We start from the raw sequence: 18,966 nt of genomic DNA on the forward strand, positions 1-18,966 counted from the left end.
AGAAACCATATTTCTAGCTTGCTCTTATACCCTAAACTAACCCATTAATCTGTGTATCACCACGAGGTCATGGCTTACCAGCAAAGTTTTATTGGTCCCCAGCTGAGGCATCTGTCTCCGGTGGCAATTACATGGCTTCTCCCTGACTCTGCCCTCTCTCTCTCTCTCTCTCTCTCTCTCTCTCTCTCTCTCTCTCTCTCTCTCTCTCTCTCTCTCATATATATATATCTTTTAGTCTGGCTTTACTCTGTTAAGCCAATTGCCGAAAGCAGCTTCTTTATTAACCAGTGGCAATAAAACATGTTGATACCATGTATCACCTCCCCATCACCTCCCCTTCTCTGTTTAAATAAAAAGGAAGGTTTTAACTTTGACGTAGTAAAATTACATATAACAGGTATCAAGCAAGAATTACAGTTAAATATTTATATCTGCTTTATCTTCTATCATAACTGAGGAAAACTATATTTATAACTATCTATTCTTCAACTCCATCAAAGACTCCAGAAGGATATAATATCACCTAAGTAAACAAGAAGTATATTGTAAACAACTTCTAAAACTCTAGAATTGAGATATCTCACTGTCTGGACAGCCACCCAAAGTTATTCTGTACCATTGGGGCATCTATCTTCAGCCTACAGGACCATAGTATCTGGCAGTCTTTTCCATGAAGCAGGAAATTTGAAAGACTGTTTTGCCTTTATTGGCAGTTTGTCAGTCACAGTCTTCTGTGTCCTGCAGAATGTTTGACAGACTCTTCCGTGAAGCAGGAAGGACTATCTTACCTATTTTAGGCAAGTTCAGCAGTCATTTTTTTGTCCTGTATGTCCAGTTCATACAGCATACCATCAAGCAGTCCAACAAACTTCGTAAGGAGTCTCTTCGGTGCCTATCATTCTCTTGAAGTTCATTGGTACTGCCAGGAGCAGATGAGTCTTGCTTTCATGAAAAACCTTGGTTTTGAAAATATTTTAAATGATATATTCTGAAAGGTCTTTGAAAGGTTTGAAGAAAACCTATCTAACTGAAATATATCTCTGTATATCTAGAAAACCTAACATGGCTATAAGCTTGACTATTATTGATGATTTTCTATTAACCTATATTTCTTAATTATACATTACATTTTTTAAATGGGCTGCACAAACACAATACCTTAATCAAGAGCATAAATATATATAGCAAAATTGAATCTAAATTTGTATCCATAAACCAAGATCCATACCAATGCAAAGTATCCATCTCTATAGCATATCTCAACTTTAAATGTAAACAAACATTATAAACAATATTTGGGAATTTGGGCATCGTTCTCTCCAAACTGCTTCCTTCTTTTTGTTGGGCAAAGTAATTTTGGGGTTGTTCATGGTGACCTTTTGCGGGGGATCTTGTTCCATTAAACTGCATTAATATGGTAGGAATTCACAGGTTCTCATCCTCTGTGGAAACAAAAGAACATCTTTTCCAAAGCAACAAATCCTTAGACCCAAATTTTGAAGTCAAGATACTTTTAAAATATATATGTTGGTTTAGTTTAGCATCCCAGCCAATGAAATGTTTCTCTCTACTTAGCTCATTCATAGTCAAAAAATTCAAAGAAAACAATAATAAACCTAATTCAGACTCTCTGTGTATATTCCATCTTTACGTGGCTTATTTTTCTTACTCTATTACTTTTTTTTTACAAGTTTAATATTTGTGCTGTTATCTTTATTCCTTGAACATATGACTGTAATCTTTTAATTATAACTGTCTGTACTCTTTTTCCTCTCTCTTTCAAGCCTATGTACATTTATCCAACACTGTGACCATTTAGAAGTCTTCCATTTTATTTCTGAATCCATGTGTAATGTATCTGTAATTATTTTCTGACCAGGAGCGCCATTTTTTTTTTAATGCTAAGGTGGTGTGGCTAGGACTAAGGTGTTTTTTTTGTTTGTTTGTTTATTTTTTTGCCTTTTGTCCCTGCCTGGTTCAACATGGCAGAGGCATGTTCACCACCTCTGCAGCCATGCACAGTGCCCCAGTTTCAAGTATGCAGTGGGTCTATGTCACACCATTAAGTAGTTTGTAGCATTCTGTTCACAAACCCCATTTAAGTGTTCAGTCTCCTGAAATATCCAGAGCTGTTCATGTAACTAGCTCAAACTAGGAAGCCTTCTTAAAGGAGCCATGTTGTTTTTGTTGTCAATGCAGAGTCAGGAAGACTTCTCTTAAACTCATTGCCAGCTACCAAGAAGCCGTGCTTAGCTCTGTTCTTTTGTGTCTAGAATTGTTTCTGAGCTCTTTCACATTTTATGTGGATTTAGCTGGCACATGCTCACATGCCAGTCTTTTGGAGGAGGCTGTTCTTTTGTTCCCAGCTGCCCAGACACAAAATAATCACACAAAACCATATTATTTTCAATACTGTTTGGCCAAGAGCTTAAGCATATTTCTAGCTACCTCTTATATCATAAACTAACCCATCTCCATTAATCTGTGCATCACCACGATGTTGTTGCCTACTAGCAAAGTTTCAGTGGTCTCCAGCAGAGGTGTCTGTCTCTGGCGGTGGCTACATGGCTTCTCCTTGATTCTGTGTACTCTCTCTATAATCTCTTTCAGCCTGGCTTTACTCTGTTAAGCCATTGGCCGAAAGCAGCTTCTTTATTAACCAATAAAAGCAACACATATGAAGAAGGACTTCCCACACCCTTGAAAGAAGGATGTGAACTCCAGGGGCCAGCCACCCAGCTACTCAGCAAGCTGTGGAGTAAGAAGTAAAGAAAGCTATATGGGATAAAGATAAAAGCCTAAGCAAAAGGTAGACAGGATAATTTAAGAAAACTGGCTAGAAATAAGCCAAGCTAAGGCTGGGCATTTATAAGCAATAATAAGCCTCCATGAGTGTATTTATTTGGTAGCTGGGTAGTGGGCCCCCAAAGAGTCAAAAGATTATAAAAAAAAACAAAAAGAAAAACCACCACCACCACCACCAACAACAACAATAGAAAACTGCTACTACACTAGTGTACCTGATTGTCCTGGTGTCCTGGTCACAGACACACAGCCTCGTCCTGGTCACACACAGACATAGCCTCGTCCTGGTCACAGACACAGCCTCGTCCTGGTCACACGCAGCCTCGTCCTGGTCACAGACACAGTCTCGTTGTGGTCACAGACACAGTCTCGTTGTGGTCACAGACACAGCCTCGTCCTGGTCACAGACACAGCCTCGTCCTGGTCACACACAGCCTCGTCCTGGTCACAGACACAGCCTCATCCTGGTCACAGACACAGCCTCGTCCTGGTCACAGACACAGCCTCATCCTGGTCACACACAGCCTCGTCCTGGTCACAGACACAGCCTCGTCCTGGTCACACACAGCCTTGTCCTGGTCACAGACACAGCCTCGTCCTGGTCACACACAGCCTTGTCCTGGTCACAGACACAGCCTCGTCCTGGTCACACACAGCCTTGTCCTGGTCACAGACAGCCTCATCCTGGTCACACACAGCCTCATCCTGGTCACAGACACAACCTCGTCCTGGTCACACACAGCCTCGTCCTGGTCACACACAGCCTCGTCCTGGTCACACACAGCCTCGTCCTGGTCACACACAGCCTCGTCCTGGTCACAGACACAGCCTTGTCCTGGTCACACACAGCCTCGTCCTGGTCACACACACAGCCTCGTCCTGGTCACACACAGCCTTGTCCTGGTCACACACACAGCCTCGTCCTGGTCACACACAGCCTTGTCCTGGTCACAGACAGCCTCATCCTGGTCACACACAGCCTCGTCCTGGTCACAGATACAACCTCGTCCTGGTCACACACAGCCTTGTCCTGGTAACAGCACTGGTATCCTGGACCTCACTCTGTAGACCAGACTGGCCTCGGATTCACAGAGATCTTCCTGACTCTGCTTCCCGAGTGCTGGAATTACAGATGTGTACCACCACTGCCTGGCAAGTATGAACTCATCTTTAGCTGTTTGGTACCTTCTGTTACCATGTTTTCTCAATTTCCTGGTCTTGGTGAATTTGCATAACTTTCACCCATAAATTCCTGGCTTAAAACTGTATCCCTCTTTTCCTATTCTTGTAGTTCTACAGTGTGCAGGAGGCGGAGGCAGGAGAGTTCTGAGCTGCATAGCAGGACTGTCAGCAGCCAATTAACCAGACAACAACAAAACATTATATTTTATTTGAAATTAACCTTTATTCCCTAAGCAGTTTGTATCTATTTAGTAATCCATTGATTAATTGGATTAAATCTTCTAGCAGAGTAGTTCTCAGCCTTCCTAATGCTGTGCCCCTTGAATTCAGTTTTTCATGTTGTGGTGACCTCCAACCATAAAGTTATTGCCGTTGTTGCTACTTCATAACTGTCATTTTGCTGCTGCTATAAATTGTAATGTAAACAAATACCTGATATGCAGCATATCTGATATGACCCGCAAAGGGGTTGCACCCTACAGCTTGAGAACTGTGTGTTAGCATAGCTGTTCTTGAAGGAGACAGTGAGTGATGGCTGCTGTTATAGTTCTAATTGGTCTTGTGCCTGTTTTGCTCAGCAGGCAAGCTGAGGGTATCTTACTCACATTTCTTTGTGCCACTCTGCCTTGGTTGTTCTTCTTGGCTATTTTGAGCAATTTGTAGAACATGTTTGACAGTTTGCTTCAAATATCTTTTTTAAAAAACTTATGAGTTATCTGATTTGAGCACAGATATTAACAAGAATCTTCAAAACTTGACTTGCCCTCTTTCTTTGGGGAATATACAAGAGAAGATCAAAATATAGACTTAATCTTGGTGTTGATGAGGTGTATCCCTGTGCTTACAACTGGGGTGGGTTGTGAAGGGTGTGAATTATCAGTCTAAGTGTTGACACCTGCACAAGGCAGACTAGAGTCATCAGATGGTAGTGATGGTGACCGTGGGAGTTAATGGTAGTGATAACTAGAACTTGGATGAAAGGGACACTTCTGTATCCCAGTGGGCAGTGCATTTTCTCTGATTAGTCACTGGTCAGTGTTTTTTGAATCCTTTAGTTTGTAACTATTGGGGGTGTGTCTGTACATATGGCATAAATTCCAGAATTTTGAGGTTGGATCAATAAACATATCACAGAATTTTGGTATTACACGTGCTTCCTCAGTATTTTCATACTATCTTTCAAGTTGGGTGACCCTTCAGTTAGCTCAGCTGTTTCGTCATATACTTGGAAATGACATTTAATTAGTATGTTTTCATGTGTGGGGGAAGAGTAGTTATGGCTCCCTTCCCGAGGAATTAATACTTTCTTCTACGAAATATTCAGTCCCTAGAAGAGGCACTCACATCAGCAAGGCTTTAATAAATGTTTGTTGGATTGACAAGATCAATTGGCTGTTCCTCCTGTGAATATAAAATAATTACCCATCTATTTGGTGTTATAATGATAAATTGTAATTTGCATGGGTATTATATTTTGGTATAATAATGCCAATTATTGGATAGCTATGGCTATATATCAAAGAAGGTCTGCCCCAAAAATGGCATGCTCATAACTTTGGTATATGTGAAACACCAGGGTGTTTTTCTCTGACTTATGAAAGTTATGTAGTGTTTTTGAGTTTAACTTTTTGCCTATTTTAAAAAATGTCCACCTTGATAGATTTAATCTCAACCTCCTTCAGCTCATAAACAACTATGTTCTGTCGTTGTAAGTGAAAGTTAATGTAAACATTATTAAGTTTTCATTTAAAAGGAGTAATGTAGCATATTTATGGGATTAATATTAGAAAGTCTCTTTTGAAGGAATTTAAAAATGACCAGTTATATTAAGTGCCACCTAACATCTCTAAACATTTATGCATCTTAACATTTTATATTGCTGTGAAATTAAAGCTCTTAAAAGATGAACTACAGTTTGGATTAGAGGTTTTCAAAATGATCCATATGTAATTAATGAAGCTGTGCAATGACGTGTGGAAGAAAGTCTATATTTTAGAGGTTTATCCTGTACTTGGAAACATTTTAAGAAGTTGCCCAAGGTTATTCTCTTAGCTTTAGGCTCATTTTTGTTTTGGATACTTGCTTCCATCCAACCTAATATATATTGAGTTGATGAATCACGTTGAAGATCCGGGTTTATTTTATATGTATGTGTGTATGTATATAAAATAATATGTATAGGTCATATATAACATACATGTATATAATAGATGCATATATTATACACAAATACATATATACATGTACACACGTATACACACACACAATGAACCTAGACCTTTAACATGATGAATTTAAGTTTTAATTTTTCTATGAACTAGACTGATGATCTGGGGCAGATATCTTAACTGAAAAGGACTTCGGCTTCCTCATCTGTATAGTTCCTAATAATGTTTTATAGTACTTTACAAGTTTGACAACTTTATATGTCATTTGAATGGAATGATTTGGAACACATTTTTTGATAGAGGCCTACTGTAGGTGTAAATAATACTAATAAATGTTTTATATTCTTTACATCCTAGATGGTAATGCAAAATTATAAAAGCAGCACTTGAAAGAGTTAAGTGTTCTTAAAGAGCAGAAAGGAAGAAATGTTCAGCCCGAAACAGTTCAGAGAAAAACAGTTGCTTAGCAGACTCTCGAGAATAACAGTCATTGAATTTATTCCACGGGGCACACTTGGGGCTTGTTTTGGTCATTGTTTCATCTCTAGATTCTGAACAGTGCTTAGCAAATAGGATGCTCAGCAAATACTTCACACATTGGAGATTTAAAGAATGAGTGGATCAGACGAGAGGGTAGAAGATAGCTTAGGAGAGGAAATAGGGTATTAACGTTCTGTCTCTGTTTCTAAAGGCCAGTGTAGCCCCTTCTCATCCAAGGAGAATGAGCTCAGCATCTGCTTCAGGTGGATTTGCCTTTTCTTAATCAGCTCTTTGGGATCATTGCCAGATTTGATGGGTCTGTGTTTTTGTTACATGTCTATTTCTAGAGGTTTTCCTGCTTGTCTTCCCATGGTGACCATCTTTGTGGCTTTCTAATGTCTTCCTGTTTGCTCCTCACTGTGTCCGTTTCTCAGAATGTGTGGACACTTTCTTGAGGAGTCTTTCTGGGAGCTTCTTGATTTCCTGTTCTAATGTAGACTCGTTGCCTTTTAGGTCTGCTGTACAGCTGCAACCTTGGGCTTTCTTTCCACTGGATTTCTGGGTCAGTGCCACCATTTTCTTTCATATTTCCTGTTTCCCCCTTGCTTTTTATTCTAACTAAACTGTCTTCTTTATGAAATAAGAGGTTCATTATCTGAGTTCTTGCATATCTGAAACTATCTTTTATTTGGTTGGTAGTTAGCTTATGCAGAATTTTAAATAAAAAATTATTTTTCTCAAAATTGTGAGACTTTGTTCCATTATCTCCTAGAGTCTCGTATTGCTAATATGATATAGTGTCTGTCAGTGTCTATTTGTGGGGCTTACTGGACCCCGGAAATTTTGGGGCTTTTCTTTTTATCCTTGTGTTTCTGATACTTCAAAGAACAAAGTGATAATAGTAGAAGTCTGGGCTTAATTTACATCCTTTTTGTAATTATGCTCAGGGTACAGTAAATTCTTGGAGCATGAACACTGTATTTCTTCACCTTGCGAAAAGCTTCCTTGATAATTATTCCTGTTTTCCTCATTAGATGATGAAGTGTGTTTAATTTATACTTGTATAGAATTGATAATGCATCATTTTATACACACACACACATTTATACACACACTCACAGTAGATATTTGTCTCTCCATCACCTGCCTTTGTTGGAAGGAAGTGAGAGAGATGACTTATTGTACTTTATTTTCTTATTCTTCTAATTGACTGTGTCTCAGAGGTTAGATTTTAGTTTGCAAGAACTTATTTTTATGTTATGTTCCATTCCCATAACATAGAGATGCTGATAATGCATGCATACGATTTTCAAATTGCTGTGAGAATCATTTTCTTTTTTCACGCGTCTTTTTGTACCCTCTCCTCTCCCTCTTTCCCTCTCACTCTCATTCTCTTCTCCTCCATTGCCCTTGCCTCTTCCTTGTTCCCTTCTCCTCCCCTCCCCTTGGTTTCCATCACCTCTGTCTTTATTCTTCTCATGCTCAGTTTACGGAGTTTCAAAGGGGAGACATTTAGGTTTGTTTTTGTAGTAGAATTAGTGTTATTCTCTTCCCACCTCAGTTGCTAGATGCATATTCTATCTATTTTTATACTTTTAAACTTCGGAGACATTAAATGAATATCATTAGAAAGATCTGTTTATTTTGTTTTATGTATATGAGTGCTTTTCCTACATGTATGTGTGTGGTATACCATGTGAGTACCTGTGCAGGCCAGAGGAGGGAGGGTTCTCTTGGAACTGGAGTTACAATGGTTGTTAGCTCCCAAGTGTGTGCCAGGAACTGAACCCAGGTCCTCTGGAAGAGCAGCAACTGCTGTTAACCCCGAGTCTCCAGCCCAAATGGAAGTAATTTGCAGAGTAATCTGTTAATCTGTTACAGCTGAGCGTGTTGCACGCTCGGATCCGTCTAGTAGTTCTTCTCGACCTTTGAGAAACCACACTAGACGCACACAGTTGGGGTTGTACAAAACTTGTTAAGGCAGGAAATGAGACTCAGATTTACATGTTAAGATCACTAGTTCTTGGACCAGTGATTTCTGTGGAGTTTTCAGTCTCCATAACTTAGTTGTCCTCTTGTTGAAATATGTCACTGGGTGGTGGTGGTGCACACCTTTAATTCCAGCATTTGGGAGGCAGAGGTAGGAGGATCTCTGTGAGTTCAAGGCCAGCCTGGTCTAGATAAAGTTCCAGTAATACCAGGGTTGTTACACAGGAAGCCCTTTCTCAAAAAATAAAACAAAAATAAAAAAAGGAATTTGCCAAAATGCCCAGTACCCAACTGTACAGATGATAATTGCTAGGTAAATTTTGTGTCTTAAAATGCAGGTAGCATGCAGTTTGTCTTATTAGATAACATTTTAGAATCTGTCTTTACCAGACTGTGATACTAGTCTGGTTTAGGGGAATGAGGCTAGTGGAGAGGAAATTCTTCATGGAAGGGTCTAGAATTTAAAGTGATATGTGTTTTTTCCTTCAGGCTTGAGTTAGATTTGTTACTTTGTAAAGGAAATAATTAGAAGTCCAGTTTTCTTTGGTCATCCTCTCTTTAGAATTACAAAGGATACATCAAGGCCGTCTGCATGGTGAATTCTGGTAGGCTTACAATGTTGATACTTGGCGGTAGGAAGCCCACTATCAGACTTGGGTAGACCTGTGAAAACAGCTTATATACTACTTGTAATGTGCCATGCACTCTTCTGAATTTTTCACCGTATGTGTTAGCATTTAATTGTCATTAGAAAATTCAGCAGCTAGAAGAACTGTTGTTAATCCCTTTTCCAAAAGAAAATTGGAGTCCAAAAAAGTAAAAGTAGGTTTTGGAGACAGGAAGTACCTGTCTTGTAGGTCTGACCCATAGTTATGAAACTTCTGAAATCTGGACTAGAATTCCTGGGTTGAAATGGTACCTGTGCTGTGTGCTCACTGTGAACATGGGGACATGTTCCAGCTTCTCTGTGACTTAGTCCCTTCACCTGCATCTAGTGACTTAAGACTGTTCTAAAGACAGCTCCAAGTTAGTGAACTGTCACTCTGACCCACCTGGCCCACCACAGCCTGCCTGTTTGTGTGGTGTTGTCACCGTCACCATCTCCACAGCCTGTGTGTGCGGTGCTGTCACCGTCACCATCTCCACAGCCTGTGTGTGCGGTGCTGTCACCGTCACCATCTCCACAGCCTGTGTGTGCGGTGTTGTCACCGTCACCATCTCCACAGCCTGTGTGTGTGGGGTGTTGTCACCGTCACCATCTCCACAGCCTGTGTGTGTGTTGTTGTCACCGTCACCATCTCCACAGCCTGTGTGTGCGGTGTTGTCACCGTCACCATCTCCACAGCCTGTGTGTGCGGTGTTGTCACCGTCACCATCTCCACAGCCTGTGTGTGTGGGGTGTTGTCACCGTCACCATCTCCACAGCCTGTGTGTGTGTTGTTGTCACCGTCACCATCTCCACAGCCTGTGTGTGTGGGGTGTTGTCACCGTCACCATCTCCACAGCCTGTGTGTGTGTTGTTGTCACCGTCACCATCTCCACAGCCTGTGTGTGTGGGGTGTTGTCACCGTCACCATCTCCACAGCCTGTGTGTGGGGTGCTGTCACCGTCACCATCTCCACAGCCTGTGTGTGCGGTGTTGTCACCGTCACCATCTCCACAGCCTGTGTGTGTGGGGTGTTGTCACCGTCACCATCTCCACAGCCTGTGTGTGTGTTGTTGTCACCGTCACCATCTCCACAGCCTGTGTGTGCGGTGCTGTCACCGTCACCATCTCCACAGTCTGTGTGTGTGTTGTTGTCACCGTCACCATCTCCACAGCCTGTGTGTGTTGTTGTCACCGTCACCATCTCCACAGTCTGTGTGTGTGTTGTTGTCACCGTCACCATCTCCACAGCCTGTGTGCGGTGCTGTCACCGTCTTACCGTCTCTTGTAGACTGGAGGGAGAGGTGTGCAGAGAACTGCAGACCCAAGGGCAGAGCCAGCACTCACCACAGTCCTTTGAATCACTGTTGCATTTGTAGGCACAGTAAGAGTTTCTTCAGTAAAATGAGGCCCAGACTAGTCAAATGTCCAAGGATCCCACTGACCTTATAATTAATGTGTTCATAGCTTTGATTTGATTTGATTTATAAAGCATTGAAAATCTATTTACCATATTGATAGTAATTACAGGCTTCTTCAAACGTGTTTTCCTTAAAGCATAGCAAATTCTTATTATTTAATTTGCCTTGCTGCTATATTATTGCTGATAATAGATGTCTTTTGATATATGTGGACTCTATTCCATGATGTGCTTTCTGGGGCTTTGTCTCCGCCTGTGTGTTATTGGTCCATTCATGCTTGTCTCTCCCAGTCACTTGTGTAATAGATACAGTTCATACTAGATTTACAACTTCTTATGTATTGAGTGCTTTTTTTTTGTTTTGTGATCTCTTTTTCAGGACTCTTTTCATGTGGGAAAGGATTTAAATGTCTGCCCACTGCCCATTTTCACAGTGTGCTGCCACTTCTCTTTCTCTGCAGATCAAGGGGTTATGAGCAGCATGTATATGTGTATTTACATGTGCTATAAGTCGTGAGAGCTTTCATTTTAGGTCACTAGTTGTGGAACTTTGTGATAGATTATTAATCTTTTTTTCTTTGCCAGACATGTGCAACCCAGATTTCATGAAAGACAAACTCTTTCTGCCTTCTTGTATGTAATAATAGTTAAAATATTCTAGCTCTATTTCCTACATATTTACTCTGTACTGAGGGGAAGGTTTGTGTTTTTTTAGAAGAGCCCCATAACTTTTATTTTTTTATTTTTTTTTATTGAGAAAAGGAAAAAAAAGTTTCCCCGTCCTCCCAGCCTCCCATTTCCCTTCCCCTCCTCCCACCCTTCTCTCCCTCCCCCCACTCCTCTCTCCCTCCCTTTCCAGTCCTAAGAGCAGTCAGGGTTCCCTGCCCTGTGGAAAGTCCAAGGTCCTCCCCCCTCCGTCCATGTCTAGGAAGGTGAACATCCAAACTGGCTAGGCTCCCACACAGCCAGAACATGAAGTAGGATCAAAACCCCGTGCCATTTTCCTTGGCTTCTCATCAGCCCTCATTGTTCGCCATGTTCAGAGAGTACAGTTTTATCCCATGCTTTTTCAGTCATAGTCCAGCTGGCCTTGGTGAGCTCCCAATAGATCAGCCCCACTGTCTCAGTGGGTGGGTGCACCCCTCGTGGTCCTGACTTCCTTGCTCATCTTCTCCCTCCTTCTGCTCCTCATTGGGACCTTGGGAGCTCAGTCCAGTGCTCCAGTGTGGGTCTCTGTCTTTATCTCCATCCGTCACCAGATGAAGGTTCTATGGTGATATGCAAGATATTCGTCAGTATTGCTATAGGATAGGGTCGTTTCAGGTTCCCTATCCTCATCTGCCCAAGGAACTAACTGGGGACATCGCCTTGGGCTCCTGGGAGCCACTCTAGGTTCAAGTCTCTTGCCAGTCCTTAGGTGGCTCCCTTAACTAAAAATTGTGCTTCCGTGATCCCCTATCCAGCCTTCCTTTATCCCAATCATCCTGTTTCCCCAAGTTCCCCCCATCCTCCCCTTCTCACTTTTCTCTCCCCATCTCCCCTTACCCTAACCCACCCCACCCCCAAGATCCCACTTTTCTCGCCGGCAATTTTGTCTACTTCCCATAGGCAAGAGGATAACTATATGTTTTTCCTTGGGTTCACCTTCTTATTTAGCTTTTTCAGGTTCACCAATTATAGACTCTGTGACCCTTATTTATGGCTAGAAACCAATTATGAGTGAGTACATCCCATGTTCATCTTTTTGGGTCTGGGTTACCTCACTCAGGATAGTGTTTTCTATTTCCATCCATTTGCATGCAAAATTCGAGAAGTCATTGTTTTTTACCGCAGCATAGTACTCTACTGTGTATATATTCCACACTTTCTTCATCCATTCTTCCATTGAAGGACATCTAGGTTGTTTCCAGGATCTGGCTATTACAAATAATACTGCTATGAACATAGTTGAACAAATGCTTTTGTCATATGATCGGGCATCTCTTGGGTATATTCCCAAGAGTGGTATTGCTGGGTCCAGGGGTAGGTTGATCCCGAATTTCCTGAGAAACCGAAACACTGATTTCCAAAGTGGTTGCACAAGATTGCATTCCCACCAGCAATGGATGAGTGTACCCCTTCCTCCACAGCCTCTCCAGCAAAGGCTATCATTGGTGTTTTTTATTTTAGCCATTCTGACAGGTGTAAGATGATATCTCAAAGTTGTTTTGATTTGCATTTCCCTGATCGCTAAGGAGGTTGAGCATGACCTTAAGTGTCTTTTAGCCATTTGAACTTCTTCTGTTGAGAATTCTCTGTTCAGTTCAGTGCCCGATTTTTTAATTGGGTTAATTAGCATTTTAAAGTCTAGTTTCTAGAGTTATCTATATATTTTGGAGATTAGGCCTTTGTCTGTTGCGGGTTGGTAAAGATCTTCTCCCAGTCAGTAGGTTGCCTTTGTGTCTTAGTGACAGTGTCCTTTGCTTTACAGAAGCTTATCAGTTTTAGTAGGTCCCATTTATTCAATGTTGCCCTTCATGTCTGTGCTGCTGGGGTTATACCTAGGAAGTGATCTCCTGTGCCCATCTGTTGTAGGGTATTTCCCACTTTCTCTTCTATCAGGTTCAGTGTGTTCGGACTGATATTGAGGTCTTTAATCCATTTGGAATTGAATTTTGAGCATGGTGATAGATATGGATCTATTTTCATTCTTCTACAGGTTGACATCCAGTTGTGCCAGCACCATTTGTTGAATATGCTTTCTTTCTTCCATTGTATATTTTTAGCTCCTTTATCGAAAATGAGGTGTTCATAGGTTTGTGGGTTAAAATCCGGGTATTCCATTGGTCGACTTCTTTGTTTTTATGCCAGTACCACACTGTTTTCATTACTGTAGCTCTGTAATAGAGTTTGAAGTGAGGGATGGTAATGCCTCCAGAAGATCCTTTATTGTATAGGATTGTTTTGGCTATCCTGGGTGTTTTGTTTTTCCATATAAAGTTGATTATTGTCCTCTCCAGATCTGTGAAGAATTTTGATGGGACCTTGATAGGGATTGCATTGAATCTATAAATTGCCTTTGGTAGAATTGCCATTTTTACTATGTTGATCCTCCCAATCCAAGAGCTGGGGAGGTCCTTCCATTTTCTGGTATCCTCTTCAATTTCTTTCTTCATTTCCTTAAAGTTCTTGTCAAATAGATCTTTCACTTCCTTGGTTAGAGTTACCCCAAGATATTTTATGCTGTTTGTGGCTATCGTGAAAGGTGAAGCTTCTCTGATTTCCCTCTCTGCTTCCATATCCTTTGTGTATAAGAGGGCGACTGATTTTTTGGAGTTGATCTTGTATCCTGCCACATTACTAAAGCTGTTTATCAGCTGTAAAAGTTCTTTGGTGGAGTTTTGGGGGTCGCTTATGTAGACTATCATATCATCTGCAAATAATGAAAGTTTAACTTCGTCCTTTCCAATTCGAATCCCCTTGATCCCATTATGTTGTCTTATTGCTATTGCTAGAACTTCAAGCACTATATTGAAGAGGTATGGTGAGAGTGGACATCCTTGTTGTGTTCCTGAGTTTAGTGGGATGGCTTTGAGTTTCTCTCCGTTTAATTTGATGTTAGCTGTCGGCTTGCTGTATATAGCTTTTATTATATTTAGGTATGACCCTTGTATCCCTAATCTCTCCAATACTTTTATCATAAAGGGATGTTGGATTTTGTCAAATGCTTTATCAGCATATAATGAAATACTCATATAGTTTTTTTCTTTCAGTTTATTTATATGATGGATTACATTGATAGATTTTCGTATGTTGAACCAGCCCTGCATCTCTGGGATGAAGCCTACTTGATCATAATGGATAATTTTCCTAATGTGTTCTTGGATACGGTTTGCCAGTATTTTGTTGAGGATTTTTGCATCCATATTCATGAGTGAGATTGGCCTGTAATTCTCTTTCTTAGTTGAGTCTTTGTGCGGTTTTGGTATCAGAGTGACTGTAGCTTCATAAAAGGCATTTGGCAATGACTCTTCTGTTTCTATATTGTGAAATACATTAAGGAGTATAGGTATTAGGTCTTCTTGGAAGTTCTGGTAGAATTCCACATTGAAACCATCTTGTCCTGTGATGTGGGAGTGTCATATATCAATCTGTTGATTTCATTAGCTAAGCAATAAAGAAAGTGCTAGGCCCATTGGATAGGCCCACCCTTAGGTGGGTGGAGTAAACAGAACAGAATGCCGGGAGGAAGAGGAAGTGAGGTCAGACTCGACAGCTCTCCGCTGGGGAGCAGATGCCTCAGGAGAGACGCCATGCTACCCGCTCCCAGGCAGACACACGCCATGCCCCAGCTCCGACCCAGGATGGAATTAGGCTAGAATCTTCCCGGTAAGACCGGTGCTCACAGATTGTTAGAGATGGGTTGATTGGGATATCAGAATTAGCCAGTAAGGGCTAGAGCTAAGGGCCAAGCAGTTTATAAAAGAATACCGTGTCCGTGTAATTATTTCGGGGCATAAGCTAGCCGAGCCAGGCGGCTGGGGATTTGGGGACGCAGCCCAGCCCAGCCGCCCCCTTATTACTACAGTCCTGGGCTTTTTTTTGGTAGGGAGGTTTTTGATAACAGCTTCTAATTCTTTGCGACTAACAGGTCTATTTAGGTTGTTCACCTGGTCCTGGTTTAACTTTGGTATATGGTATTTATCTAAAAAAGTGTCCATTTCTTTTACATTTTCCAGTTTTGTGGCATATAGGCTTTTGTAGTAAGATCTAATGATTCTCTGAATTTCCTCTGTGTCTGTGGTTATGTCCCCCTTTTCATTTCTGATCCTATAAATTTGCATAGTTTCTCTCTGCTGTTTGATTAGTTTGGATAGGGGTTTATCAATCTTGTTGATTTTCTCCAGGAACCAGCTTTTTGTTTCATTGATTCTTTGGATTGTTTTCTGTGTTTCTATTTTGTTGATTTCAGCCCTCAGTTTCATTATTTCCAGTCTTCTACTCCTTCTAGGTGAGTCTGCTTCTTTTTTTTTTCTAGAGCTTTCAGGTGGGCTGTTAAGTCTCCAATGTGAGCTTTCTCTGTTTTCTTTAAGTGGGCACTAGTGCTATGAACTTTCCTCTCAGGACTGCTTTCATAGTGTCCCATAAGTTTGAGTAGGTTGTTTCTTTATTTTCATTGAATTCGAGGAAGACTTTAATTTCTTTCTTTATTTCTTCCTTGATCCAGGTGTGGTTCAGTAGTTGACTGTTCAGTTTCCATGAGTTTGTATGCTTTCTGGGGGTAGCATTGTTGTTGAATTCTAACTTTAATCCATGGTGATCTGATAAGACACAGGAGGTTACGAATACTTTTTTGTAACTGTGGAAGTTTGCTTTGTTATCAAGTATGTGGTCAATTTTCAAGAAGGTTCCATGAGCTGCAGAGAAGAAGGTATATTATTTCCTATTTTGGTGGAATTTTCTATAGATGTCTGTTAAGTCCATTTGATTCATTACCTCCATTAATTCTCTTATTTCTCTGTTAGGTTTCTGTCTGATTGACCTGTCCATTGGTGAGAGAGGAGTGTTGAAGTCTCCTACTATTAGTGTGTGTGGTTTGATGGCTGCCTTGAGTTTTAGTAATGTTTCTTTTACGTACGTGGGTGCTTTTATATTAGGGGCATAGATATTCAGGATTGAGACTTCATCCTGATGAATTGTTCCTGTTATGAGTATAAAATGTCCCTCTCCATCTCTTCTGATTGATTTAAGTTTGAAGTCAACTTTGTTAGAAATTAGTATGGCCACACCTGCTTGTTTCTTAGTTCCATTTGCTTGATAAACCTTTTCCCATCCCTTTACTCTGAGTAGGTGCCTGTCTTTGTGGTTGAGGTGTGTTTCTTGTAAACAGCAGAATGTTGGATCCTGTTTTCGTATCCAATCTCTTAGCCTGTGCCTTTTTATAGGTGAGTTTAGCCCATTGACATTAAGTGATATTAATGACCAGTGGTTGTTAATTCCGGTCACTTTTTTAGTAGTAGAGTTTGTGTGTTTCCTTTCTTTGAGTTGTGCTGGTGAAGGGTCTCTAGATGTTTGAGTTATTGTGGTTATTGATGGACTCCTTGGTTAGTGATTTTCCTTCTATTATTTTCTGTAAGTCTGGATTTGTGGCTACGTATTGTTTAAATTTGTTTTTATCCTGGAAAATTTTGTTTTCTCCATTTATAGTGAATGAAAGCTTGGCTGGGTATAGTAGTCTGGGCTTGCATCCATGGTCTCTTAGTTTCTGAAGTACATCTATCCAGGACCTTCTGGCTTTCATGGTTTCCATAGAGCAATCAGGTGTAAGTCTGATAGGTTTACCTTTATAAGTAACTTGGCCTTTTTCCTTTGCAGCTCTTAATATTCTTTCTTTATTCTGTATGTTTTGTCTTTTGATTATTATATGGCGAGGAGATGTTTTTTTTTTTTTTTTGTTCCAGTCTATTCGGTGTTCTGTATGCTTCTTGAACCTTCAAAGGAATATCCTTCTTTAGGTTGGGAAAGTTTTCTTCTATAATTTTATTAAATATATTTTCTGGACCGTTGAGCTGTACTTCTTCTCCTTCTTCTATCCCAATTATTCTTAGGTTTGGTCTTTTTATTGTGTCCCAGATTTCTTGAATGTTTTGTGATGAGAATATGTTGGCTTTGCTGTTTTCTTTGATCAGTGTGTTTATTTTCTCTATGGTATCTTCAGTGTCTGAAATTCTTTCTTCTATCTCTTGTAATCTGTTGGTAGTACTTGTCTCTGTATTTCCTGCTCGTTTACCCAGATTTTCCATCTCCATCCTTCCCTCGGTTTGTGTTTTCTTCATTACTTCCATTTCATTCGTCATGTCTTGAACCGCTTCCCTTACCTGTTTGATTGCTTTTTCTTGTTTCTTTTGGTTTTCTTGGGTATCTTTTAGCGATTCATTCATTTCCTCTACCTTTTTGTTTGTGATCTCTAATTGTTTATGGCAGTTTTTCACCTCCTGTTTAAGGTCTTCTATTATTTTCATATAATTCACTTTTGAGTCGATTTCTTCTAATTCTTCTAGAGTAGGGTGTACAATTCTTATTTCGGGATCCCTGGATTCTGGTGGTGTCATATTGCCTTTCAGGTTGTTGGAGGAATTCTTGCCTTGGTTCCTTCCCATCTCTTCCTTCAAGTGGAGTCAGGAGAGGCTTGGTGTCTTGGTCCAGTCTTTCTGTGACTGACTCTCTGGTTGTAACTCTTTAGTGTAGAAGCAGGAACTGTCCGGTCCAGATGGAACTCCTCAGCACCGAAACATAGACGCCTGGTAGTCCAGTGATCCGCGGACAAAAGGGAGAACTTGGGGGGCAGGGCGGGGACGAGTAGAACACAGGACACCCTTCTGCAAAAGCTGAAGGTGCGTGTGCTCCCTTTTCGGGGGATGGGGAGTGGGGGGTGGGGGGATGGAGGGGTGGGGGGGTGGGACCGTCGGTCGGTGTGTGGGGGGGTGGGGGGTGGGTCCTTGAGGCCTGCCCGGTAGGCAGGCACTCACCGCTCTGGGTGGGTAGCCTTAGTGTAGGAGCAGAAAACTGTTCCTGTGCAAAGGACCTAGCAGAAAATGCAGGCTTGGGGGCGGGGGTCCTGTGTAAGAAAGACAGCCCTGAGTTCTCAGGGAGGGGGAGGGAAATGGGAGGCGGTTGAGGGGAGGAGGCAGAAATCCTTAATAAATAAATAAATAATTAATTAAATAAATAAAAAGAAAGACAGCCCTGCAGAAGGAGCTGGGGGAGAGGGGTTTGTGCTCTCTTCCGGGACAATCCGCCCCTGGATAGCACACACTCACCCGTCCAGGTGGAACTCCTCAGTACCTAAACAGGGTCGCCTGGTAGCCCGATGATCCCATGATCCGGGGACAAAAGGAAAAACCGGGCAGGCGGGGCGAGATCCAGGAGATCACAGGCACCCCTGGGGCACAAGCTGAAGGTGCCCAGGCTCCCTTACAGGGGAGCTTGTGGCCTGCCCGGTAGGCAGGCACTCACCGCTCTGGGTGGGTTGCCTTAGTGTAGGAGCAGAAAACTCGCCCCATAACTTTTTTACTGTAAAACTTTGAGTAGGTCCTCCTCTCAGATCTCGTCCTTCGGGTGGGGTGACATGGACCCACAGCCTGCTCTGTAGCTCTCCAGCCTTCTCTTCCTGATTACTCAAGAGCCCTTGCTCAGGTGAGAGAGGGAGCGCGATCTGGGTCCTAAGGAAGCCTGATTGGTCCTCAGATAGAGAGTCACACGTTAGCTTTTATATTACTTTGGAAGGACTTTGGTCA

The 18,966-nt window shown here is 41.6% G+C and overlaps 1 protein-coding gene across 2 annotated transcripts in view; it reads left to right on the forward strand.

Annotated features, from left to right (window-relative positions):
• The window catches only part of Stk3 (serine/threonine kinase 3), a 212,174-nt gene that overhangs the window by 31,558 nt on the left and 161,650 nt on the right, over positions 1-18,966 (forward strand). The window contains exon 3 of one of the 2 annotated variants that reach the window (XM_075961213.1): positions 7,149-7,197. The exons of the other annotated variant lie outside the window; for it this stretch is intronic. Within the exon in view, the coding sequence (XP_075817328.1) occupies positions 7,149-7,197 (49 nt within the window). The remainder of the gene's footprint in view (positions 1-7,148; positions 7,198-18,966) is intronic. 2 annotated transcript variants of the gene reach the window in all.

The sequence above is a fragment of the Microtus pennsylvanicus genome, chromosome 2, assembly GCF_037038515.1.
Source record: "Microtus pennsylvanicus isolate mMicPen1 chromosome 2, mMicPen1.hap1, whole genome shotgun sequence".
In the NCBI taxonomy this organism is placed as follows: domain Eukaryota; kingdom Metazoa; phylum Chordata; class Mammalia; order Rodentia; family Cricetidae; genus Microtus; species Microtus pennsylvanicus.